Source organism: Notechis scutatus, chromosome 2 (assembly GCF_049901735.1).
Source record: "Notechis scutatus isolate UNSWTSFEM ecotype Mainland chromosome 2, rNotScu1.2, whole genome shotgun sequence".
Classification (NCBI taxonomy): domain Eukaryota; kingdom Metazoa; phylum Chordata; class Lepidosauria; order Squamata; family Elapidae; genus Notechis; species Notechis scutatus.
This window is the reverse complement of record NC_142010.1, coordinates 173,369,184-173,396,186: the sequence shown is the minus strand read 5'-3', so window position 1 is coordinate 173,396,186 and position 27,003 is coordinate 173,369,184. Positions and strand designations below refer to the sequence as shown.

Genomic DNA, 27,003 nt, shown 5'->3' with positions numbered 1-27,003 from the left:
CTTGGTGCATTCTTTGCTCATTCCTTCTCCCAGGGGAAACCTGCCACCATAAAGGAGCACAGCAAGGTTTGAGAAGGACAAAATAATGTCTACATGCATGGATATCGCTAGATGGAGTACAGAGAAATAAATTTTACTATAATACTGGCACAACAAGGTATAAATGGTCTGTTATTACAGCAAAAAAAATAATAGACAGGTTATTTAGAATTAATGTTAAAAGAGAATGAGAAATTGAAAAAATATTATTCCAGATGTTAAAAAATAACTTTCATAAATATATGATCTGTTTTGGAAAAAGCGATTTGTAAATCAAGGATTACCTATATAAAGTAGATTTTTCTTCTTCTTTTGTGTTTTTTAAAATCTTTTTTTAAGTTTAAAGACTGCTTGATTAGTTGACTTTTTTTTGTAATTTGGCAGAGATAGACTGCCAAAGTTTAAGAAACAAAAGAAAGCTACCTAGATATTAGAACAAATGGTGAACATTGGCAAGAAGGAAAGCTGACAATGATCTCAGGAAAGAACTTACTAAGAACTTCTGAGAGATGTTAAAATCATAAGGGGCAGTTCTATAATAATATCAAAAATGGGGAAATGCGGGGGGGACAAGTCCTGCAAAGGAAAGGAGATTCCAATCTTGAATTAGAGTCCTAAAAGATGTCAATGGTTTTGAGGAAGTAATTTAAAAAAATGAAGATAGGAGTATGCTGAAATTTTGTAACAGTAGGGATGTCACCATCCAAGATTTCTGAGAAAATACTCTTCATTCTACTACTAGAAGATAAAATTAGATAATCAGTTCAATCATTACCAAATTGGAACATACAAGGATTGACGTGTAATAGCTAATAGTTACATAATGCTGTGGAATTTGCTTCATTCATTTCATTCCCCTCATGCAAAAGCTACACAGATAGTCCTCTACATACAATCACAACTGAGCCCAACATTTATGTTGCCAAGTAAGATATCTGTTACATGGATTTTGCCCCATGTTACAACTTTCTTGTCACAGTTATTAAGTGAATCAATGCAGTTGTTAAATTAGTAACACATTTGTTAAGTGAATCTGGTTTTCTCTTTTGACTTTGCTTGTCAAAAAAACCTCAAAAGGTGATCACATGAGCTTGGGACACTGCAACCATCATAAATGAGTCAGTTGCCAAGCATCTGAATTTTCATCACATGACCATAGGAATGCTGCACCAAACATAACTGTGAAAAACGGTCACAAGTCAGTTTTCATTGCCATTGGAATTTCAAATGGTCATTGAAACTGTTGTAAGCTGAAGGCAACTTGTATATAGGATAGTCTGGAGGAACATAGTGAACAAACTTGATCCAGATTGGCAAATACATAAAATAAAACTGCATAGTCTCTCCATATGTATTTAACCTACATGCTGAATATATATTGAAGGAAGCTAAATTGTAAAGAGAGAACAATTTTAAAATCGGAGGACAGATCACCAGTAACCTGTGCTATGTGGATAACCCCATTCTGCTCGGATAGCTGAAAATGTAAATCATTTGCAAGTTCTAATAATTACATTTAAGCAGCAGTGGAAAAATGGTACTAAGATTAAATATAAAGAAGACCAAACTAATGGCAACACCAGTGGTGGGATTCATTTTTTTTACTACCGATTCTGTGGGCATGGCTTGGTGGGCATGGCAGGGGAAGGATACTGTAAAATCTCCAGTCAGAGGTGGGATTTGCTGGTTCTCCGAACTACTCAAAATTTCCGCTACCGGTTCTCCAGAACTGGTCAGAACCTGCTGAATACCACCTCTGCAACAGCTATAACAACTAGTTTTTTTGAAAATGAAGATATTGAAATCTTTCATTACCAACCTACCCACCCCTTTCATTGTTGGAGGAAATGTTTTATTTATTTGTTTATTTATTTATTGGAGAGGGATATAAAATTCATTGCAAATGATGCAATTCAAGGCACTGGCTTCAGCTCTTTCGTTATGTCTTTTTTTCTTCCATTTTAGTTTTATTTTTTGTCGACCACAGCACCTGTCACTTCATTATTCTACCAAGTGTCTTTTCTGCTACTTCCCATTAGCAGAAGTGCTATTTCCATACGCTTCTCTGCAGCATAATCCTTTTATATTTCTTGTCAACATTTCCCACATTCTGTTTCTCTGTATCTACTTTTGTGAGGTATGATGATGTTTGAAGTCTGGGTGGCTAACATCAACAGTAAAAACACAAGTAACAAAAATAGCAGCCCCCCCCCCCCGTTATTTTTCAACTCACCCAACCCTTTCATTGTTGGAGGAAGCATATATTTTATTTGTTTGTTTATGTGCTTGTTTGTAATTCATGGTGACAAACTACACACAGCAAGAAAGGGTTGAACGTGCTCTGTTTCCCTGAAGCCAAACCTTGGGCTCACCTAGAGCCTCGAAGCGGCTAATCTAGGGACGCCACATGCGTCGCCTTCCCAACCGCAGATGGCTGCGGCTGACTTTGGGATGGAAACACTGAGTGAGAAACGCCCGGCGAAGCAACCGCTTTTTCCTCTCCGGTTTCTGTTAGCAGAGAAAGAAGAGGCGGCAGCGGCGGCGACACTGGCAGCGGAAGGAAAGGGGCCGATCGCTTCGCAGCCGGCGTGGTTACCCGGACTCCCATCGCCAGGCTCTCCTCACAGCGCCGCCTCCCTCCCTCGTGAGGCTTCAGAAGCCGAGGCAATTTTTTTTCTCCCCCCCTCCCCTCCTGCCGCCGCTTCGAGGCGCTTTGCGGCGCGGAGGCTTCTTCCTTCACAGGCCGCGAGGACGGAAACGGCCGCTTGCCGAGGTTTGGGGAGGGAAGCAGGGTACGTTGAAGAAAGGTAAAAAAGAAGCGGAGTGTGGGGGGAGGTGGGGGGAAGAGAGGCGGGCCGCCTTTAATTTGCTTACCGTGACGCTGGCGCAGCGGGGCGGGAATGAGCCGCCGCTTAACGCAGTCCCGGGGAAGGCGGGTTGTGGGGGGAAGAGAAGCATCCCTGAGTAGACGTGGCGATTCGGCGAGGCCTTGCTGGACCTCTGCGGGACAAGGGCAGAGCCCGCCTTTTTTTTTTTTATACTTCCCCTCACGCCCGAGCCTTGCTGAGCAGCAGCCCAGGCGACGGGGGCCGTTTGTTGTTCCTCACCACGCTGTCCGACGAAAAATAAGAGGCACCGAGGATGGCCGCTTCAAGCATCTGTCGGAGGCTGGAAGCTCTCTCTTTTTTTTTCCCCCCGTTCGCTCCGTGTTCCTCCTCCATGCAAAAAAAAAAAAAAAAAAAGCCCGATCTGATGCCGAATGTCATTGGAAGCAATGCTGTCAACCTGGAGCATTTCATTTCAGTCCTTATTTAATTGATTAATTTATATAATTAATAGGAACTGGGCCTGGGTAGTCTAATGAAGAGAAGAACCAGGCGAGACATGATAGCGGTCTTCCAATATTTGAGGGGCTGCCACAGGGAGGAAGGGGTCAGGTTATTTTCTAAAGTGCCTGTAGGCCAGACAAGGAATAATGGATGGAAACTGAACAAGGATAGATTTAACCTGGAAATAAGGAGAAACTTTCTGACAGAACAGTCAATCAATGGAACAGCTTGCCCTCAGAAGTTGTGGGACTTTAAGAAGAGACTGGACTGCCATTTGTCAGAAATGGTGTAGTGTCTCCCTCTTGGGTGGGGGTGGGGGGTGGACTAGATGACCTACAAGGTCCCTTCCAACTCTGATTACCTGTTATCTAATTGGGCGATAGATTGAACGTCCTCCCCTAAAACAGATGTGAAGTCAGCCCTTTTTTTTTTATAGCAAAGTGGATTGGTCTCCAAGCCCACTTTAGGAGCAAAGTAGTGGTGGGGTTTGCTGGCATTTCATATTCAGCCGTGCTACCTGCAAGATGCTCTTAGCGAAGGTTTTAAAATTTGGGGAGACTCAAGATGGAGGAATCGAGCCAAATAACTGCACACGACTATTCTGTAGGGTCTACAAATAATGTGGTAATAGTGCTTCATCATATGCCAACAAGAAAAAGTAATGTAAGGTAATTAGGTGAAGATAGCCAAAAAAATTATGATCATCTCAGGATAAAATAAAATATATGTATAAAGACCAGAGTACCTGTGGAGATCATCTAGGTCATGGTTGTCCCAAAACTGCTTTTTCAAGAGGCAAGTGGATTTTCTGGTTTTTGTTTTTGAAGACATTTCACCTCATCCAAGAAGCATAAAGAGCAGAATATATTCAGTATTTAAACATAAGTGAAGCTTTTGATCTGCAAAGCTGATGATTCAGGCTGTTGGAAGTCTTATGATGCAGATTGTGGGAAATACTTTCTGTCCCCCCCCTTCCTTCTCTTCCAGGCCTATTTGAAAACACTGCCCTTCATTCAGTGTCTATTTTAGCTTTTTTAAGCTCTAAGCTTAAAAGGCTGTTTCCAGGGATAATTCATATATAACTGCATAATTAACCTTCATGAACATGCAACTCACAGATCAGTAAATCAAATTTTTATTACAGTCCTAGACTAGTATCAGAAGGGTGGGATATAAACAATTTTAAAAGCAAAAAATATAAAATACACAAAGTTAAAAACGTTTTAAAAAGCAAATGTTTAAATTTAAAAAAATGTATAAAAATAAAACATTAAATACAAGCAAAACAAAAGTATATGGCTGACTAAATCTATCATAATACATAATAATTTTTTAAAAGTATTAACTTGAAGCTCATAAATGCTTAAATTTTCTTGGTAAGGGTAAATTTGTCAAAATGAAGATATTGACCAGGTTATTGTATTTTTTTAGAAGTGTTTTAAAATCTGAAGCCACCCATTTGTGGTGGATGGAGTCTAGGGCTCATATAGGATACTGGGCAAATTATTTAATCACAGATATCCCCATGAACCTTCTAAGTAGACTGGAAAGTCTATTTAAAAATGTTAAAAATGTACAATGGTTCTCCAGTGGGACGGTTTACCTAGTTATTGGGACGGAGCATACTGCTTCCATTTTCTCCTTTTAGCCCCAATCCAGGGGCTTTTCTGTATAACATAAATTGTACAGTGGAGTAAAACGAGAGGAATAAAACAAGTCAGTTATTTTTGCTTTCAATTCAAAGGCATCCAGTGTTTTCACTGCCTGCCTTTCTGAAAGAATTCCACCACAGCTTTTGAAAAATACTTGGAAATGGCAAATGGTCCACAGTACAGCACCCATCTGCTTGCATCTGAGAGCAATGTAATCCAAATAGTGTGTGTGGATCATCAGTTACCAGTAGGTTTCTAAGTAGATTCACAGAGCTGTAAGTTGTAATGTGGTCTAATGGTTTTGATTTAAGTCTGCCCATCGTACTCCTACTAGTGGGAGAGGCTTTCAGTTTCTTGTCTCCAAGGTTTGGGAAATAGTGAATTAGTTGTCCTTAGTGGCTGCCCCAGCTCAGTAGAACTCTTTTTCTTCCAAATACCACTAAAGTTAAGTTGACACCACCACCCCATTTAGGACGGTGTTAAAATACTGTTCTGCTGGTCACTATTGGACAACATTATTATGCCTTTTTGTGTTATGGTGGATTAAGTTAGATTCTACTGTTGCTCATGTAGTTTTTTTAAGGGTTGTATTACAGTATAAGGCTGATTCTGAGTTTTGGGAGGAAGTTGCTGGGTTTGTTTTATGAATTTTTATTGTGAACTATTTAGAGCAAGTATGTCTACCCAGCAGCCCATTGGCCACATTCAACCCTAGACAACTAGTAAAGTGGCCCTCACAGGATGGTAAACTTTTAACATTATCATGTGATTTATATACGTATACGTTAACTATATTATATATTTGTCTTACAACAGTTTATTTAAGACTGTTCAAAGTTACAGTGGCACTGAAAAAAAGTGACTTGTGGCTGTTTTTGACCGTTGCGCCATCCCTGTGGTCATGTGATCAAAATTCAGGGGCTTGGCAACTGTCTCATTTATGACCTTTGCAGTATCCCGGGGTCATGTGATCCCCTTTTGTGACCTTTTGACAAGCAAAGTCAATGAGGAACCCAGATTCACTTTGCAGCCATGTTACTAAATTAACAATGGGAGTGATTCGCTTAACAAATGTGGCAAGAAAGGTCATAAAATGGTGTTCTGATCCAACCCCTTTTCCTATAAAACAAACACGAACCAAAGGGAACAGAAACCTTTTAATGATTCTTACGAATCCCCGGTTAAAAGGCTGCTGCAAACTACTTATCTTTGATAAACACAAGCTTCACCAAAACTGTGCAAGGCTGCCAAGAATAACAGATAAGAAATATTTCACAACACAAGAGTCTTCAAATACCAACTTAAGATACTGCAGTGTCCATGAGGCTGAGTTTCAAAATGTCTTTGCTTCCTACAAAGAACGTTTGCTTCACAGCTGGCTTTTATCTTCTTGAAGGAGGGGCCATTAACTTGCAGCCTTACTCCCGTGCTGCTGCAACTGCTCTTTCCTGTGAGCAACCCTGTGCGCACGCGCACTTGGCACAGGCTCCTTGGGAACCTCCTCATCTCTGCTGCCAGCACCCAAAATTGCTGAAGGCAGCAATCCACTCCCTAATGGTCCTGGCCCCTCATCTGAGTCCTCGCTCTCCTCAGCTGTCCATACCTGTTGCTGGCTAACCACAACACATGGGGCAAAATTCACATAACAAATGTCTCACTTAGCAATATAAATTTTGGGCTCAATTGTGGTCATAAATTGAGGATTACCTGTATATGTGGCCCAAGATCATTTCTCTTCATTCAATGCAGCCAAAGCAAGCCAAAAGGTTGAGCAGCCATGAGCTAGATTTTGGGGTTTGATTAGGGTGTATAGTACTGCATGGAAAACATGTAGGTGCTGCCATGGAAAACAAAGGTTTCCATCAAGACCTTTTAATTTTTTTATGATAATTAAACTTTTAAAACCTCGCTTCAGATGCAGGCAGGGAAGAGTTATTCTTTCAAATATTAGTGGCCCTAAAATACCAGTAAACTTCATCCCTATGAATTAGCCTTTAAACAAGTTGGAAGTCAGTGTAATTGATGTAAGGCTGGTGTAAAATATTGTAGTCCAAAAAATGTGCACCGATTGCAGTTTCTAAATAGTTTCTAAAGTTGTTTTCCACTAACTCGAACGAAAAAAAAATTGCAACCGAACATGATAGATAAGTTATCTAACAAAAATCAATAACAATTTGAATCAGAAAAAAAGCATGATCTGTGATGGTTGCATTCGGGAGTAGATTAAGTGATGCATGTGTTTATCCTGTGCTCCTTATTTTCCTTCTGCAGAGACATTATGTCTGACGCTTAAGAAACCCAAATGAAATGAAGGGTGAAAAACAGGTTCAGAAAGTATAAATATTTTATTTTCATTGTTTTTCTATTTTATAGCATTTAATTTCCTACTAAGGTACTGGATGCATTCCATTGCTTGTTCAGCATTTAAATTGACCAAACTTTTTATCATTCTTTATTATTTAAAGGGTTAATTTAATTATTTGGCATATATCTAATTAGAAAACTAGATAATACTAGAACAGTAATTTGTGAGTTAATAATTGCTCATTGGATACTTAGATGGATTAAATCTGAGGCAGATACCACTGAATGCTAATATTTAATCTTTACTTGCACAATAAAGCAGAGGTAAGTAAGGTTTCTTTGTATTAAAGCGGAATAAATGATTGAAGCAAATTTGACAGCCTTAAGTGTTAATAGAAAATTGTTCTTTTGAATGTTAAAAAGGAATTTTTCTTTACTTTTAATTACTGTTCTGGGGAAAGACACCATTCTAATTACAACATATAATCAGTTCTTGTAGCTTATTGTCACATTAATCTGTTACAAAATTATGAACACAACTGATCTGAATTAGCCTGAAAAATACTAAATTTCTGATGTTTATGTTCTTTATTTGAATAAAACCTCAATAATTTAGCTATACAATTAAAGTACTCTTGTGGAGGGGTTGTATGAATTATAGGAAAAATTATCTTTGGATTTCCAAAATTGTTATCTAGTTATTTTCATTTCATTTGGCATACAACACTAGCCTGATATCTTATCAGGTGGTTGTGTTACTCGGGTTGAACGTCTAGGCAACTCAGGGCTTACTGGTGGACTCTCCTGTTCCACCTGCTCCTGTTCTTCTACCTCCTCCTGCACCTGTTCTTCCTCCTCCTCCTGTGCAGCCATTTGCCAATGATACATGTTGCTTACTCGTGGACATTGTTACAAACCTCTCTCTATTTCTTGTAATGCACTGCGATGCTCCACTATCAACTACCCACAAATCATGGTTTACAGTTGAATTGCTAGACATAGCTAAATTAGCATTCTTCTTAGTCTTCTGGTGATGACCAATATTCTGTCATTTTCCCTTCTTACAGAATCTAGCTATATGTCCCCGAGCCCCACAAGAAAAACATTTCCTAACAGATAGGCAGTTGAACACAAATCCTCTTCTTGTGGTTGTTTCTTCCTCAGTTGGTCCCTATCCAGCCGTCTTCTCGCCTCTTCTAACAACCTTCTAGTTATGTCAGTCAATGTCAGTTTATCTCTGGGCAGGACTTCCAGTGAAGATATGTAATCATCATAACTTTCGTCGAATGAGGAAAGAATGATGTAAACTTGATGCAGCTCTGAAAATATCAGTTCCTTTTCATGTAGCTCTTGAAAAGATCTTTTCATGAAGTTCAAATGAGCTAACATATCTCCACCTTTTAGAAGACATGCTCTAAACAGTTTATGTGTAAAAGAGCTCGTTCGTTGTTCCGTTTAAAGTCAGTTAACTTCTTGGCATCGTCCTCATCATCTGGATCCCAAGCATTTACATCCAGTGGATCCTGAACTACAGTCCATAACCCTTCTCTACGCAGAAGTAGACTGCACTTCATAGACCAGGAAACACAGTGTGTTCCATCCAACCGGTTTATCAGTGATAGACTTGTTGATGGGTCTTGTGCCATCTTTATCAGGATAGTAACCCACAATTAAACAGTAAACAGCTGTCTGTATACGGTACTGTGTATTCACACTAACTCTCATTTATCTGAGCCTGGGCCCATAACCAGTGTTGAGGTAATTCCCCGTTAGGAGAATGAGCGCACACAAGGAGACGTAGTGAGAGTGGTGAGGAATAACACACAACCAGCACACAGATACACTGTATAGTAAAATGTAGGTTTTTACTTCCAGTAAATGGTTAAGCAAAGTCCAACAAGCAGTCCAAGTCATACGCGGTTAAAGCAGTCAGTATTCAGCCCAGGGATAATCCAATAACAAAGTCCAGTATCAAAAACAGTTCAGTAATAGACTCACATCAATCCAAGAAGAACGATGATCAGCAACAGTCAATAGGGAAATGCAGGAACCAAAAGCAGCGAACATCTAGCAACTAGCATCACTCTGGGAAACCAGGTTTTTGGCTCCATCTTATGGCCTTTTGAGGAACCACACCCAATTACAATTTTAGCATTCCCTTAAAGAGACAGTATTAAAATGTCTATCCTGGTTTATATATTTCCAACCCAACTGTTAGGTGAATTACATTTCTAACAACATGTATTTTTTAAAAGTAGAAAACACCTTACAAAATATACTGTAGTTTTTCATAGCAGTAACTGAAAAAGACTTGATGACATAATCCTGTCAACCAATTAGAGAGTAATTTAACTTTCTTTCCAAAATTTCCTTTTTCAACTGATTGTATATTGTTTTATAAGAGAGTAATAGTTCCTTTTTTTCCCTTCTGCTTTCAATGGACAGATTACTGAAAAATCCCTATTCATTACTGTACTTAGAACCAATTACTTGAAATACTTGGAAACCTTTAAAAATATTGTAGGCAGCATACTTTAACATTTCAATGACTACAGGTTTTAAAGTGAATTTGAGCTCAGCTCGTTATGATTCATCCATTAGTGTTACTGAAAGTAGTAATTCTAAGTCTATATCTTGTATAATTTAGCTTCAGTTGGTCTAATTATATTCAAGTGGCTCATAGTTTTAAAAGTGTGGTGGAGAATTATGGAGCAAGTATTTCTACATCACTGGTGCAAGAATTATGTATGGGAAAAATCATATGTAATTATATAACAAATAGTATGTTGTGAACAAAAGTGAAATTCCATTTAACTAAGTTTTACCTCTAAATGCATTATGTCATGATTTTTTCTTTGAATATCTATTATCCTGAATGTAGAGTCTTCTCGATTGCAGTCGTTCCAAAGGGTGCCTGTCCCAGTTGATTATCTATTAGGGAAGAATCTCTACTCCTGTGTCATTACAATTCTTTGACTTACATTGGATATAAAATTTATTTCTGGCCCAAATTCTTCCAGTTAATTTCTTGCCTAAATAGAAGGAAAAATTAAATTTTTCATGCTATAAATCCATTACTGTATTCAATATACTCTACATGTTCCTAGTGTACTAATCCCTGTACAATTATATTCCAGGAGCTTTATTTCAAGACCCTTGCTAAGCAAAAACAAAAGGAAGTAATGGAGAAGAATGGAAACAACCGGAAACTTCGGGTTTGTGTTGCTACGTGTAACAGAGCTGATTATTCAAAATTGGCCCCAATCATGTTTGGCCTTAAAGCAGAAGCACAGTTCTTTGAACTGGATATTGTGGTTCTGGGCTCTCATCTGATTGATGACTATGGGTAAGAAGCATACTTTATTTCTTCAAACATGCTTAACTGGAATGGTGGGGATGGGTTTTCTTAAGATTGTTTTCTTTGTTCCAGGATGAAAGGTAGTCCTCACTTAATGGCCACAACTGGGCCAGGATTTTTTTTTAAAAAAAAGTTTTTTTATTTTTGGACAAACATACACAACAAAACATAAAACATAAAACCATCTTCCAATTACGTAATACAGTGTGTCAGTTGGTTACAAATTTTTTGTGCATCTTCTCCATAATCCTTGCTTACAATTGTTTGTATAGATTCTCATCAATCAAATCTATATGTATACATTAGTATCATTGTTAATCATTTATTTGACTAAACTATTATTCCTTCATGTTATGCAAGTTATTCAAAATTTTAAATTGGTTTATAATATAATGATTCATATTATCATCCTAAATCCATCCAATAATAATACACTTTATATTATATTCTGTAAATTCTATTCTCCTTACATTATAAAATTCTACATATTTCATTACCATATTTTATTTTCTAACCATTGATAAAATAAATCCCATATCTTATAAAATTGTTTATCTTCTTGTTCTCTAATTTCAAATGTCAATTTACTCATTTCAGCACATTCCATTATTTTCTTAATAACTTCCTCCTGCATTGGTATTTTCTCATTTTTCCAATTTTTAGCAAATATAATCCTAGCCGCTGTTAATACATTTACAATCAAATATTTCAATTCTCTACTGTATATTTCCGGTAAAATCCCCAATAAAAATATATCTGGTTTAAAGTCTATATGTTTCTTTGTCATTTTTTCCAACCACTTGTGGATTTTAGTCCAATATCTTTTAGCTTCTGCACATGTCCACCACATATGGTAATATGAACCAGGTATCTGATGATATTTTCAACATTTTTCGGATTTATTCTTAAACATTCTTGCTATTCTCGTCAGGGGTAAGTGCCACCTGTAAAACATCTTATACAGATTTTCTTTATATGCTGTTGACATTGTCATTTTATAATTTTGAGACCACAGTTTTTGCCATTTCGCTAAATAAATCCTATGCCCAAAATTTCCCCCCAAGCAATCATTGTTTCTTTAACTTGTTCTTCTTCTAGCTTAATCTAATAAATGTCTGTATAATTTTTTGATCACTTTTTCATCAGTACCTGTCAAAATTTTATCTAAATCAGTCAATTTATCACAGAAACCTTCTGTTTTAAAATCTTTGTCATATCTAGAGTGTATTTGCACATATGAAAACCAATTCATCCTTATACCTTGTTCTTCTAGTTCTTGCGTAGATTTAAGTTCACCCTTTTCATTCAATATTTCACCATATCTGTTTGTTCCTTTTTATGTTATTGGGTATGAAAATGCTTCAATAGTTGATAACCAGACTGGAATTTTTAAATAGTATTGCTTTTTAGTCTTCTCCCAATTTAATAACAAAGCCTCTCATATATAGCGTCTTCTGAAATACCCTTGTGTTTTAGTTCCCTTGTAGCATAAGAAGGTGTGCCATCCCAACAACAAATCATGTCCTTCTAGTGCCAATAATCTAGTGTTTCTTAATGTTATCCATTCCTTAACCCACTAAAAATTTGTTGCCTGATAATATAACTCCCAATTAGGCAGGCCAAATCCTCCTCTTATTCTTCTAGCATCTTGTAACAGTTTTGATTTTATTCTCATTTTCTTTCCTTGCCAAATATACTTCAACACTATTTTATTTAAATCTTCAAAATAATATTTCCCTAATCTAATTGTAATTGTCGGGAACAAATATAAAATTCTAGGTAATATATTCATTTTAATTGTTGATATTCTCCCTATTAAAGATTTTCCCATTTTGCCAAAATCTGTTGTTTGAGTTTAAGATATCAGATTATCGGGCGTATAACACGCACTTTCCCCCTGAAAATAGGGGGCAAATGATGTATGCGTGTTATACGCCGATATAATGTTAAGAAGCCTTTGGTGAATGCTGCTGGGATCGGGATCAAGGACACAAATGAAAGAAGGGGAGGGAGGAAGCAACCAAGCCTGTCCTTCTCTCTGGGTCAGCTCTCTCAGTCGCTCTCTCGCTCCTCCACCAGCACAGGAAGAAACTGCTTCAAAGAAGCGGGGGCTTTTCCTGTCGCCTTTCTCCCCACTCGTCCGCCCGCCCGCCCGCCCGCCCGCAGTGCTCCGTTCTGCCTGCCTGCCTGCCTTCGTTAATGGTTGAATCGGAACAGCTTCGCTGAGTAAAAGAGGCGAATAGTTATTATTCTCAGCCAAGCTGCTCCCAAACAACCAGAAACTAAGGCAGGCAGGCAGGCAGGCAGAATGGGACACTGTGGATTGAAGCGCGCGTGGGGTGGGAGTGGGGGTGAAATTTCCCTCTTAAAATGAAGATGCGTGTTATACGCCTGTGCGTGTTATACGCCGATAAATACGGTAGTTATTCTCTTTAAGTATACTACATCTTGCTGTCAAGTATATCCCCAAATACTTAATCTTATTTGGGATCTGGATCTTCAAAACATCCGCCAATTCTTCCTTTTGTCTTACTAACATATTCTTTGTCAAAATCTTCATTTTATCTTTATTTATTTTCAAACCAGCTACTTTTCCATATTCCTCTATCTTTTCTATCAATTTAAGTGCTGTTTCTAATGGATCCTCTAAAATAAAAATCAGATCATCTGCAAATGCTTGCAGTTTAAATTCTTCCTTTTTAACTTTCATTTCTTTCATATCTTTTTCTTCTCTGGTATTTCTATTTAACACTTCTAAAGTTAACACAAACAACAGAGGTGACAGTGGGCAACCTTTTCTTGTCCCTTTCCTTATGTCAATAAAATCTGTCAATTCCCCATCTTTCATTACCTTTGCTGTTGGTTTATGATGTATAGCTTCTATGGCTTGAATGAATTTCTTACCAAAGCCCATTTGCTCCAGCTGTAATAACATAAATCGCCAATTCACATTATCAAAGGCTTTCTGTGCATCTAAAAATATCAAAGCCATTTGTTTTTCAGGGTGTGCCTCATAGTATTCCAAAGTGTCCAGAATTATTGTCATGTTATCTTTAATTTGTCTCTTTGGTAGAAACCCATTTTGATCAGGGTGAATAAAGTTATTCAAATATCTTTTAAGTCTTTCTGCCAATATTGAAGTGAAGATTTTATAGTCTGAATTTAGCAGGGAAATAGGTCTATAGTTCTTGATTTGCTGTGGGTCAGCGTCCTCCTTTGGGACAAGCGTAATATATGCTTCTGACCATGATTTTGGTATTCTCTTCTTCAACATGACTTCATTCATAACTTCTAACAATGGAAGATTCAGTGATTCATGTAATGTCTTGTAAAATTCCGCTGGAAGTCCATCCGGACCTGGTGCCTTTCCATTGTTTTGTTTTTTAAGTGCTTTAGTTAATTCCATCATCATTATATTGTTTTCTAACATCATTTTAGTCTCTTTAGGTATCTGGGGCAAATTCGCTTCCTGCAGGTATTGTTTAACTCGTCATCTATATTCTCTTGTTCATACAATTTTCCATAATAATCCTGTATAATCTTTTTCTTCTCTTTATTTCCATAGCAAACTTGCCCTTGATCATCTATTGATTGCATTATTTTTCTTGATTCTCTCTCCTTTCTCAATTTGTATGCTAACCATCTACTTGGTTTATTTGCATCTTCAAAATAGTTCTGTTTAGCACCTCTAATTTTTTGTGCTAGTTCCTCCTTTTCCATTAGCCCCATTTTGTGTTTAATTGTGTCCATTTTTAATTTAATTCCTTTTTTTGTGGCAGTTTCTGTAACTTATTCAAGTCTCTCGTAATCATCCTCCAATGCTTTAGAGGCTTGTCTTTTCATAATATTTCTTTTCCTTGTGTAGTCTATTATCAGGCCTCTGGCATAAGCCTTCATTGTGTCCCAAAGATTCTGCATTGATGTATCCTCTTTTTCGTTTTCTTTGAAGAAAAAGGCCAATTCTTTCTGTCTTTTTCTTTTAATATAGTATTGTTTAGAGTCCATCTAGATCTTCTTTGTCCTTTCCATTTGATTGTCATTGGATTGTGGTCTGCCCAAGTACTTGTTTCTATATCATTTTCCTGTACATTAGAAATCAATTCCGTTGACATCCATATCATATCTATTCTGGACCATGATGAGTGTCTATTTGAATAAAAAGTGTATTGTCTTGTTTTAGCATTTCTTTCTCTCCATGCATCTTTTAAATTTATTTCATCTGTCATTTTAAAAAAGGATTTTGGAAGAGTTTTTCTACTTTGCTTTATTGTTTTCTGTGTTTTATAGTCCAATTTATCATCTACTATTCCATTGAAATCTCCCATCATGCAAATATTAACATAGTCCAATTATTTTCATATGTAAAATTCTTGATTATCATTTGGAGCATAAATTGCTATCAAAAGTATTTTCATATTATTGTCCATTATTTCCACCATCAAAATTCTTCCATCATCATCTGTATAAATCAGTTCCACTGGAATTGTATCTTTGATGTATAAAACCACTCCTCTTTTCTTACATCATGTCAATGTAGTAAATATTTTCCCTAACTTTGGCTGTATCAATATTTGTTCATGTTGCTTTTTAATATGTACTTCTTGTAGGCTGATTATGTCATATTTTAATTTCTCTAGTTTTATGAAATGTTTTCCTTCTTTTAATAGCGGAATTGAGACCATTTATGTTGATTGTAATCAATTTTTTCTCTTCCATGTTTATACTTTATAAGTAGGTTTTGCAGCCCTAGTAAGATCTCGGTTCTCGTTGTTCTCTAATTTCTACATTTCCGCCTACTGCACCTTCTTCTTTTTCAGTTGCTGCTTGACATTCCTCCTGAAATTCAATTAATGACACTTCTCCTTCTGTCTCCTCCTTTTTCCTTCTAAAATATCCTGCATAAAATAATTCTGCTTTCTCAATTCAATCAATTCTGTGTCTTTGATCTTGCCATGTAAACATGAGGCCTTCTGGTATCAGCCATCTATAATTCACGCCTTTTTAAGTAGTATTTTGTCAAAAATTGATACTCTTTTCTCATCTCTCTCACTTTTCTGGGTAATTGTTTCAGGACCACAATCTCCTTGTCTTTATGTTTCAGTGTTTTCTCTCTTGCCGTCTGTAGTATTTGCGTTTTAGTAGCTTTCTTCGTAAATCTGATATGGACTTCTCTTGGCAATTTATTTCTTATTGCATATCTTGTAAACACCTTGTCTATTCCATCCATCATCTTCTCTTTATTTATTTCCAATGCCTCAGCCAAAATTTCTGTCATTATTTCTGCCAAGTTTTCCCTTTTTCCCCCCCTCTATATTTTGAAATCTGAGATAAAATTCTGATCTGTCGATCTCCCATCCCAACATTCCACTCTTTATCTTGTTCAACCACGCTTAGTCTACAGTCAATATCTGCAATCTTCTTGTCTCTTTGTTTATCTTCTTCAATTTTTTGGAATCTGTCCTTATATTTCATCATCATTTGGTGGATGTTCTCAACCTTTTCATCTGTTTTCCTTGTTCTTTGTTCAATATTCTCTGTTCTTTTCTCTATTCTCTGTTCTCTTTTCAATATTCTCTGTTCTTGCTTGTATGTTTTGAATTCCTTGCATAATCATCTTCAACATCACTTTTTCCTGTTCTTTTTCTTGTTGCAACATCGTCTTTATTGATTGTCCTCCAGATGGTGAAGCGGAAGAGCTTGATATTGAAGAGCCAGCCACTGTTCTTTTCCTACTCATTTCACAATAATTATAAGATTTCAAACAATACAAAATCTTCAGGTTCTTCTACGCCTTAATCCACTTGTATATTGAACAAATGTAATTCCAAGTAAAGATAAAAAAGGAAAAACAAAATAAAAAAGAAAATTCTTCAGGTTTTTCTACACCTTAATCCAATTAATCGGAGTGGAATGGGCCAGACAATACCATAAACAATCTCCCAAATATAAAAAGAAAAGAAAAAGAGCCACAAATAAATCCAATATAAAAAAGGAGATGAAAAAAGGAAAAAGAGAGGGAAAAAATCTATTCCCTTAAAAAGAAAATAATAATAATAATAAAAAGAAAAAGGAAAAATAAAAAAAGAAACTTTCCAAAAAGCCAAAATTACAGAAGTCCACCAAAAATAAGTAGCTTGGGGGGGTGTGTGTAAGTAGAGGCTAAACACAAAGCAAGAAAGCCAACTTTCTATCAGAAGAAAAGAAAAGAAGAACGCACTGCTTCTGTATAATGTCCAAGGCTTTTTTGTTAGGTTCCAAACAGATTTTATAACTCTCTTCCCAAGAGTCTTATAATCTTTCTTTCAATTCCAAACTTTCTTTCAATACCAGACTCCAGCCACTGATAGTAATCCAGAAGAGCACCTGTAATAACATTCTTCCATGCTCTTCCCTCTATCTTATCAAACAGGCTCAAAGTCCTTGAAGAAAACCCTTAATTCTTTCTCAGCATTATCTAGTCTTCAGAAAATGAAAGAAAACAATGTTTCCAAGCCTCTGGGTGGCAGTGTTACTTATTTTCCTCTACTTTCACTCCCCCCCACCTTTATCCAAAACAAAAGATTTAAAAGTATTTTAAAAAGCAAAAATTAATTAGAAACTTAACGGAAAAGTAAAAAAAGGATCCCTAACATAAAATATTATAAAAGCAAAAAAGATAAAAGGAAAAGAAAAAAACCCAGTCCAGTTTTAAAGTTAAAAAGCATACATAAACAATCCAGCAATAGAATAATAAAAAACCCACTAATTTTGACTTCCTGTTTAAAATCGCCGCTTAGGCTCTTCTGTCTTCAATTTTTACAATTTCTTTCTTAGGGTGTTGTCTCAAATAATAAAGTTTAAGAAAATCATCTCACCAAACCAACACACTTTCTCTTCTATTCTCTTCCGTCCGGAGCTGCACCAGCTTCAGCAGCTTCAATGGCCGCCTCTTTGCCGCTGGAAAAAAGAGCTTCTCTTGGATCTACCAGGGACTTTGCGGTGTCCCCTGGATCGACAGGATGTGCTCTTCTCTGTCACCGTCTCTACGGGACAGTTTAGGTCCAAAAGGACTGTCCAGCAGCAAAGATATCGACAGCGATCTTGGAGCTTCAAGATTGTGTGTCGTACCGCCGCGATGCCAGCCCCGCCTCCCCACCTGGGCGGGAATTTTGATTGTAAGTCGTTTTGGTCACCACCTTTAGAACCGTTTTTATGATGCTTGTAAAGCAAGTCATTGGTTGTTAGGGAAATTGTCATTAAGCAACCCACCTGGTTATTAAGCAAACCGATCCTCCTGAATGGCATTTTTTGTCAGAAACAGGCAAAAAGGTCACAAATCATAGTCATGTGACCAGTACAATGTACACTGTACATTGTAACCAGTTGTAAATGTGAGTTGGTTGTCAAGTACTCCAAATCATGTGATCATAGGGTGGGACGTGAAGTGAGCATGCAGCAGTTGTAACTCTTAGAGTCATAAGTAACTTTTTAAAAAATCTGTCTTAACTTTGACCATTTGTTAAGCGACTGGTCTTTAAATGAAAATGACCAGGAATCCATACTTTAGGTCTCTATCTTTTTAGGTTCAACAATGATACAATTTCCTGCTGTAATGATTCTGAGAATAGCAACAGAAACCAGTGATAATCTGTCCCAGTTCTTCATTTTTGCAACAGATACCTTTGAAGAGATGTTTCTTCATTTGCTGAAATGTATGCATTTTTTAATGATTTCTGAAGTCAGTATTTCTTAATAATTGGGAACAGACTTACAGATACTTGCTATACCTATCTTGGAGGGGCACTGCAGATACAGATAGTTTTGGACTTATAGCCATTTGTGTAGAGACCATTCAAAGTTACAATGGCACTGAAAAAAGTGACCTTATGACTGTTTTTCACACTTATGACTGTTGCAGCTTCCCTATGGTCACGTGATCAAAATTGAGGTGCTTGGTAACTGGCATGTATTTACGATAGTTGTGATATCCAGGGGTCGTGTGATCACCTTTTACAACCTTCTGACAAGCAAGATTCACTTGATAACCATGTTACTAACTTAACAACTGAGGTGACTCATTTAACAACTGTGGAAAGAAAGGTCATAAAATGGGAGTAAAACTCACTTTAACTGTCTTGCTTGGCAATGGACATTTTGGGCTCAATTGTGGCCGTAAGTTGAGGATTTACCTGTACAGCCCTTAAAGAATGGTTTTATTAATAATATTTTATTATGATGATATTTATTTATTTATTTATTTATTATGATGATGATATTTATTATTATATTCCACAGTCAGCCAGAGGTTTAGATTAGATTGGACATTTTTCATCCACTGGTTGAGTCCTTCCCATGGATCTAGGAGAGGCAGATGTGGATGTTTAATGATGTTACAGATAAAAGCTATTCTGAGCAAAGATGTCTTTTGCTATTGATGATGGTGATTTTGTCATTGTTGATAGTGTTCAAGTGGTGCCCCAGTTGTTTTGGAATTGCACTGAAGGCGCCTATTACTATTGGTACTACTTTTGCCACAGTCACTATTATTACTATTTTTATTGATCATCACACACTCAGCCAGATGTTCAGACTGGGTTTGGCATTTTTGTCTACCTATCAAGTCCTTCCTAAGGACCTGGGATAGGCAAATCTGGATGTTTGACAGTGTTACGGATAGTTGCAGGATGGAAGCAGTTCCAAGTAAAGCTGCCTTCTGCAATTGACTGATGGCAAATTTGTCAATGCCAATGGTGTTCAAGTGGTGCTCCAGTTGTTTTTGTATTATTATTATTATTATTATTATTATTATTATTATTATTATTATTATTATTATTATTATTATTATTATTATATTTCTTGGGATCGAAATTGTTCATATTACCCATCGTTGTCAGAGAAATATTTTGACTCTACCATTAATTTCAGTAACTAGCATACTGAATCATTTTGATGTTAAAGTGTATGTCACTGCAGTCTTAAGCACTTTTCCTCTTCCCTCTTTCCAGGAATACCTACCGTATGATTGAACAAGATGACTTTGACATCCACACCAGATTACACACAATAGTAAGAGGAGAAGATGAAGCAGCTATGGTGGAATCCGTTGGTCTTGCCTTAGTCAAGTTGCCCGATGTGCTCAATCGCCTGAAACCTGACATAATGATAGTCCACGGAGATCGGTTTGATGCTTTAGCACTAGCTACCTCTGCTGCCTTAATGAACATTCGAATCCTTCACATTGAAGGTGGAGAAGTCAGCGGGACCATAGATGACTCCATCAGGCATGCCATTACCAAGCTGGCTCATTACCATGTGTGTTGCACAAGAAGTGCAGAACAGCATTTGATCTCTATGTGTGAAGACCACGATCGCATCCTTCTAGCAGGATGCCCTTCGTATGATAAGCTGCTGTCCGCCAAAAATAAGGATTATATGAGCATTATTCGGATGTGGTTAGGTAAATGAGTTGTGTATGTATATGTAAGACTACAATTTCATGAAGCAGAGTACAACCCATCAAATTCATATTGCCCCATAATCTTATTGTATAATCCCAGGTACATAGCAAAAAGAGGATTATCTGGCCTCTGTTGGGGTTTGCCTTTATAGTTGGTAGTTACAATTTGATGTACCAAAGATGTTTGTCTTTGGATTATATAGTAGAATTTATAATCTGTAAATTCCACAGCTGCACCATGGAACAGAAGTCTAGATTAATCTTATCAGCATACTTTTCACATTAGAATGTGAAAAAGGGATCTTGTTACAGGTAGTCCTCAACTTACTGAGCCCGGAATTATGACTGTGGTCATAAATTGATGCATCATGTGACCAGATTTGACATTACAACTTTTTTTTCTGACTGTCACCATGGTCTTTAATGAATTCTGTGCTTTTTTTTGTAACTCAATTTTGCTTTTTAAGTTTGTACATTTACATTGTTTTCACAGGTGAGGGCGTGAAGCCAAAAGAGTATATAATCGCTTTACAGCATCCTGTGACCACAGACATTAAACATTCTGTAAAGATGTTTGAACTGACTTTGGATGCCCTCATCTCTTTTAACAAGAGGACTTTGATTTTATTCCCAAATATTGATGCAGGTGAGTGATATGACTGTTATGAATATGTTAATGTACTGTATTAGAAATGTAAATATATGCATAAAATTTAAGTGATAGTGCTATGATTATTATCCTTTCATTTCTTTGACAGAAATACAGGTATCCTTGATTAACAAGTGTAATTGGGAGTGGAAATTCCACCACTAAACACTTTACCTACCAAGGTAAAGTGCAATGTCACATGATTGTGGAGCTTAGCAACAGCAGTTCTGGGACTTGTAGTTGATGTTATTAAGCAAATCCTGCACTGTTGTTAAATCCTGGGAGCTTCCCCATTGACTTTGCTTGTGGAAGCCAGCAGTGAAGGTTGCAAATGGTAATCGTGTGATTGTGAGATGTTGCAACGTCATAATTGCGAGTTGGTGGCCAAGCCTCCAAATCGTGATCACATGGCCACAGGGATGCTGCAGTGGCTGGAGCTTTGAGGACTGTTCATAAGTACCGCTTATTCAGCACCATCGTAATGTAGCTGAACCAGTGATGATTAAGCGAGAACTGTCTCTGATGAATATTCAAGACCATTCAGCTTCTTTTCTGTCCTCTGAACCTTTAGAGAACTTCCCCAGATTCCTATCCTCTTATGTAAAATAAAGTGTCATGTTCCCCATCTAAAGTTTAATTCATCTTTAAGCCCACATTTGTTTTGCTCATAAAAGAAAGAGTCACATTCATCCTCTTTAACTTTTATTCAGATGTCGAATATTTTATTCGTAACTAATTCAGGAATAAGTCGGTATGGTAGATTCCTTTTCTGTATTTGTTGGGTTGCTTCATATTAACACTGGAGATTTTTAGAAACTGGAATGCATTTTTGAAAGCTAAAAATAGACTCATGAATTAAGTAGAAGCCTTTTTTTTTTTTTTCTGCCCAAGTAGTTAGACATTTCTTACACAAATATGCAGAATGTGGTACATAAAGTGTCAGCCCTGAAGCTGGCCTGAGCGGGGCCATTTTCTAAGCTTCAGTGTTGCCACACTTGAGCTGAAGGATAGGGAGGGGCAATAGAGATAGATGGGGTTTGTAGCCAAAACAAAATACTTTGTCTTGGGAACAAAGGACGTTCCCACAGGAGAGAGGAGGAGTGAAGTTACCAGGCAATGGGAAGACATGATTGTACCATGTGACTGATTGCTTGGGGAAGGGGGAAAACCTTTTACTTTTAATTAGGTAAAACCGCAGGAATATTCAGAGTGGGTTTTCACCAGCCTGTGTACCAATATGATATATCCAATAAACCAATTCTTTGAGGAATCTACCTGCCTCGGAGTTCTATTATGGGTGTATTACTTGGAACCCTGACATAAAGATTATCTTGAAAAGGAATTACAATAATTGATCAGCGCTAAGATTATCTTCTGATTTCATTAAGCAAAGTGGCTTGTAATAATTTCTGTATACCTTCCCAGTTCTCTTACGCTTATTCAAAATACATTAAAAGTCTTATCGTCTTTTTATCCTAGGGAGCAAAGAAATGGTTCGGGTAATGAGGAAGAAAGGGATTGAGCATCACCCAAATTTCCGTGCGGTAAAAAATGTTCCCTTTGATCAGTTCATCCAGCTATTGGCTCATGCAGGTTGCATGATTGGAAACAGCAGCTGTGGTGTACGAGAAGTTGGGGCATTTGGAACCCCTGTCATCAATCTTGGAACCCGTCAGATAGGGAGAGAAACAGGTATTTAAAACAGCAATGATGGTATAGCATTAGGTTTCTTTGTTTTAATTGAAAACTTTCTGTAGCCATGTCAAATTCTTTAGTGAGACTAAACAAAAACATGTATTTTTCATGCTAGAGATAAGATTCTTGTGGTCATGCTCTTAACTAGAACCTGAAATCTGAAGGGTGGAGAGAACTATCTGACAAACTGAAAGTTACTGTTTATGTAGAATTGAAACACTGTAGATAGTCCTCAACGTGCGACCATAGTTGAAACCAGAATCTCCATTGCTAACCATGACAGTTGTTCAGTGAATTGTGGCTGATTTTACAATCTTTTTTTTTGCCATAGTTCTTAAGCAAATCACTGTAGCTATTAAGAGAATCACATGGTTAAGCAAATCTGGATTCCCCCTTTGACATTGCTTTTCAGAAGCTACTGGGAAGGTGGCAAATGATGATCGTATGATTCCCCCAGGACAGTGCAATCGTTATAAATACATGCCGACTAACAAGCTCCAAAATTTTGATCACGTGACTATGGGGATGCTGCAGTGATTCAAAGTATGAGGACTGATTGCAAGTCCCTTTTTTCAGTGTCGCTGTAACCTTGAATGGTCTCTTAAGTGAATGGTTGTAAGTCCATGACTATTCGTAGTTCACATTTCCTAGGCAGTGTGGAAAAGAGGCTTTCTTCCTGAATATGACAAAACAAAGTTCTCAGCTGCGAGCCAAAATGTTGTTGATGTCCAAGCTAATTTCCACATTGCACTTAAATCTGTCTCTTAGAACTCGGCATTTCCATGTTTGTCAAGTAAATGTATGCTGGTGCAGATGTTCCTGGTTTTATGATGGAGGGCTTAGCAGCAGAAAGTAGCATAGAAGCTCCAATTGTCAGGTGGCTAGAGAAAGATGGTTGATTGGATAGTACACAAGGCCTAAGTGAAGACTTCCAGTAGAATTTAGTTCCTGAATTCAGTTGTCATTCTCCCCTCTTCCCAAACTATTAAAGCTGCAAGGGAAATGGAGAGGGAGAATTTGAAACTTGGAAGGGAGCACATCTTGCTCAATTTATTGATGGAAATTGAGGGGCAGGGTTGGGCAGTCATTACCACTGTATCTCTATGGAAGCAAAACATTTTCTGACTTGAACAGGGGGCTGATTAAAATTGTAATTTTAATCAAGAAGACAAGCCTAGAAAAGCGAGGTAAAATTAGAGGAAATGTATTTTCTGGGTTTATTTTTCTCTTCCTGTGAAACAGGAAGCCTACTTATTTGTATGATTTCTTTAACAGAGTGCACTTCTTTGGGTAATTGCTCGATGCAGTTAAGAGACCAAATAAACAGGCTTATATTTTAATTTCTGTTAAGATTTGTGGATTATATAATGAAATGCATTATTTGTCCATCAACCATTTATCCATCTGTGCTTTTCATGAGTACACCCTTTTATTAATTCAGCTCTGCAAATGATATTTTAAAATATGCATCTTGTCAACATATATGAAAACCAGAAACCGGATGTAATTTGTTTTATTATTTTTTCAACCAAGAAATCAAGGCAACTAACAATAATTAAAATACAGAAAAAGAAATGGATGTTTAGGTCATTTAATTGTTTTAATTATTTATTTTTATTTATTTATTTGATTTTATATTGCCGCCTATTTGCCCATGGCGACGCGAGGTGGCTTACACAATGTAAAATCCTATTTAAAACAAAAAATAAAAATAAAAACAATAAGAACTAACAAAAAGAATCAAATAAATTAGTAAAGTACAATAGAACAAAATTTGGGAAAACAAAAAACAAAACAAACAAAACAAAAACCAACTCCCAACCCCCCACCCCAACGACAGCGGATCACACTAGCCATCTGATGGGTTCCATCCCTCTCTGGGTTCTCCAGGCCCGCTGCCAAAACCAGGTCTTCAGTGCCTTTCAGAATAGTATTAATGAGGGGGCCATTCTAATCTCTGGGGGGATGATGTTCCAGAGAGACAGCGCCACCACTGAGAAGGCCCTTCTTCTAGGTCCCACCAGGTGTATCTCCCTCAGGGGTGGGACCCGCAGCATTCCCTGCCTCCTCGCTCTAATGGGTCGGGTAGATGTCACTGGCAAGAGATGTTTCCTCAGATAACCTGGACCCAAGCCATGAAGGACTTTAAAGGTGACAACCAGCACCTTGAATTGCACCCGGAAGCAAATTGGCAACCAATGCAGCTCCTGCAGGAGAGGTGATACATGTGTATACCGGGGTCTTCATAAAACAATGCAGGCCACTGCATTTTGCACCAACTGGAGCTTCCGGATGCTCTTCAAGGGCAGCCCCATGTACAGCACGTTGCAATAATCAAGATGGGAAGTGACCAGGGCATGAGTGACTGTGAGTAGGGACCGTTGATCCAGGAAAGGGCATAACTGGTGCACAACTCGCAGTTGCGCAAAGGCCCTCCTGGCCACGACCGCCACCTGCTCTTCGAACAGGAGTCGTGAGTCCAGGAAAACCCCTAGATTATACACAGGGTCTGTTTGGGGTAGTGCCACCCCATCAAAGACTAAAGGTGGTAAATCTCTCTGAACCAACGAACCCCAGACCCAGAGCCACTCGGTCTTGCAAGGGTTTAGTTTCAAACCGTTGCTCCCCATCCAGCCCCTAACAACCTCCAGGCACTGCGAGAGGGAGGACACAGCAACACTTAACTCACCACGGGCCGAGACATACAGCTGAGTATCATCAGCATTATGTTAATTATGATTATAGCATTATTATTAATTATGCTATTTGCTGCAATGCAAGAGTAAAGAAGTCGGATTATTAAACTATTTTTTTGTCCAGCATTTAGTTCTTTTGTATTAAGCAAGTATGTTTCATTTTAAATTCAGTTTCTTCTAATATGATATTTAATATTCTGGGGGTATTTGGTTTGTTTTTTTTTTTTTTTTTAAGGAGAGAATGTCCTTCACGTGCGAGATGCTGATTCCCAAGACAAGATACTTCAAGCTTTGCACATCCAGTTTGGGAAACAATACCCTTGGTGAGTATAAGAAAAATTAAGGTACCAAGAGAAACTATCACTATGTGTTGCAAATTTTTCAAAGCATCAGCTTATTACAAATAAGCTAATACATGGCATTGGGAAAGCAGTTGTGTGATAAACTAAATAGTATCTTTGTATTTAAAAATGCTGTCCTACAGAGTTAATGATAGTTTGCATAATTCATTTCGCTGATGTATATCTGTTTGCTTCAGATTTACTACTACCATACATTAAAAAAATATGCTTGCCTGTTTTTTACCTTGAAAGATAAAGGGTGTACAGAAGATTGTGTCCATAGATACTGCCCTTGCCAAATCCCAGGACTCCCTGCCCAGCTAGATGTTTTTTTCATCAAAATAGTTAAGCTGGCATCCTACAGAACACTAGTTTCTAGCACCCTCTTGATGTTTGAGAAAACTCTTATAACCCAGATGGGTTCCAGGAGCTACCTTAGAGAATAAAAATGATGTATGGCTGCGTTTTGTATGGAAATGAATCTGCCTGTCCAGGTAATAACAAACATTGTTCAGGAAAAGAAGCAAAAAGTATTTGGTAAATCTGGGCTTTGTAACTGGTTATATCTGCCACTGCAGCATTTTATGAAAGGGCAATTTTTCCCCAGTAGTCATTTTACAGATTGCCAATCTTTTTTGCTGACTTTGTATTTATGGTGGTATATTTATTTTCATGAACACCCTTAAGGTAGCTTTATGGTGTATTAATTCTTGATTAGTGAATGGGTATGATCTGGCATTGACAAGCTTACAGTTTCTGTACAGTCAGATACTAATTATTATTTATTTGTAATAAAAATAAAGTTTAGTGTAAAGTAATTAGCATAACAAATTAAAAAGGTTATAATAGAAAAGTTAGAACTTTGTGTTACATAACAATATATATGTCCTATAGTTCAGAACCTTTCTGAACTTCTTTGATTTAATTTTTGTTGGTAATAGACAGTCCCAGGAATTTGTGACTGCTATCTGACAATAGGATTGATCAAGTGTCTGTGATTTTAGAATTATTGACCTAGTTTATGTCATGCACTTGGCATCCTACGGTAGATAGCTTTTTCTACTTAGGCTCACAATTATAAGTAGTCCTCACTTAATGCCAGCAATTGGTACCAGCAATTGGTCATTAAATGAAATAGTCCCAAGTGAAAAAGTCACATGATCACAACTGTGCTTACAAATTTCTTTCCAATTTCCTTTGCTTCTTGAAACTTCCTTCAGATGAACTGGGGTTCTTTCTCTTTGAGGACACCTTAGCGTAGGAAGAATAAGCAAGTTAAAATAAGAGCAGGTTAACATATGTTGCCATTAATCTGTGCATCGATGCTTAATTTAGAATTTGCAGGATGGCTACCAAAGCAGAAGGAAAAAAACAAATGTATTATTATTATTATCAGATATAAACCAAGCTGATTAGCTGGCATAAAAAGTGCACAGATTATTAATGCTACCATGGTTCTGTTAATATTAAAATTAAAAAGTAAGATGGCAATTCTCTGAATATT

General features: G+C 37.3%; 1 protein-coding gene and 1 long non-coding RNA gene across 8 annotated transcripts in view; one reads left to right on the top strand and one right to left on the bottom strand.

The window, feature by feature from the left end:
* The window catches only part of LOC148132414 (uncharacterized), an 84,609-nt gene extending 81,555 nt beyond the window's left edge, over positions 1–3,054 (bottom strand). The window contains exon 1 of one of the 2 annotated variants that reach the window (XR_015747971.1): positions 2,914–3,054. This is a non-coding gene — a long non-coding RNA (uncharacterized LOC148132414). The remainder of the gene's footprint in view (positions 1–2,913) is intronic. The other variant, XR_015747970.1, reaches the window with a different exon arrangement.
* GNE (glucosamine (UDP-N-acetyl)-2-epimerase/N-acetylmannosamine kinase) overlaps positions 1–27,003 on the top strand; it is a 69,294-nt gene that overhangs the window by 23,026 nt on the left and 19,265 nt on the right. For 2 of the 6 annotated variants that reach the window (XM_087957417.1, XM_087957416.1), the window contains exons 2-6: positions 10,462–10,670; positions 19,667–20,118; positions 20,612–20,764; positions 22,247–22,459; positions 25,394–25,481. In XM_087957417.1, coding sequence (XP_087813543.1) covers positions 10,462–10,670; positions 19,667–20,118; positions 20,612–20,764; positions 22,247–22,459; positions 25,394–25,481 — 1,115 coding nt within the window. Of the gene's footprint in view, positions 1–2,391; positions 2,847–10,461; positions 10,671–18,249; positions 18,374–19,666; positions 20,119–20,611; positions 20,765–22,246; positions 22,460–25,393; positions 25,482–27,003 lie in introns of those variants that run through there. The other 4 variants (XM_087957418.1, XM_087957419.1, XM_087957421.1 and 1 more) reach the window with 4 other exon arrangements.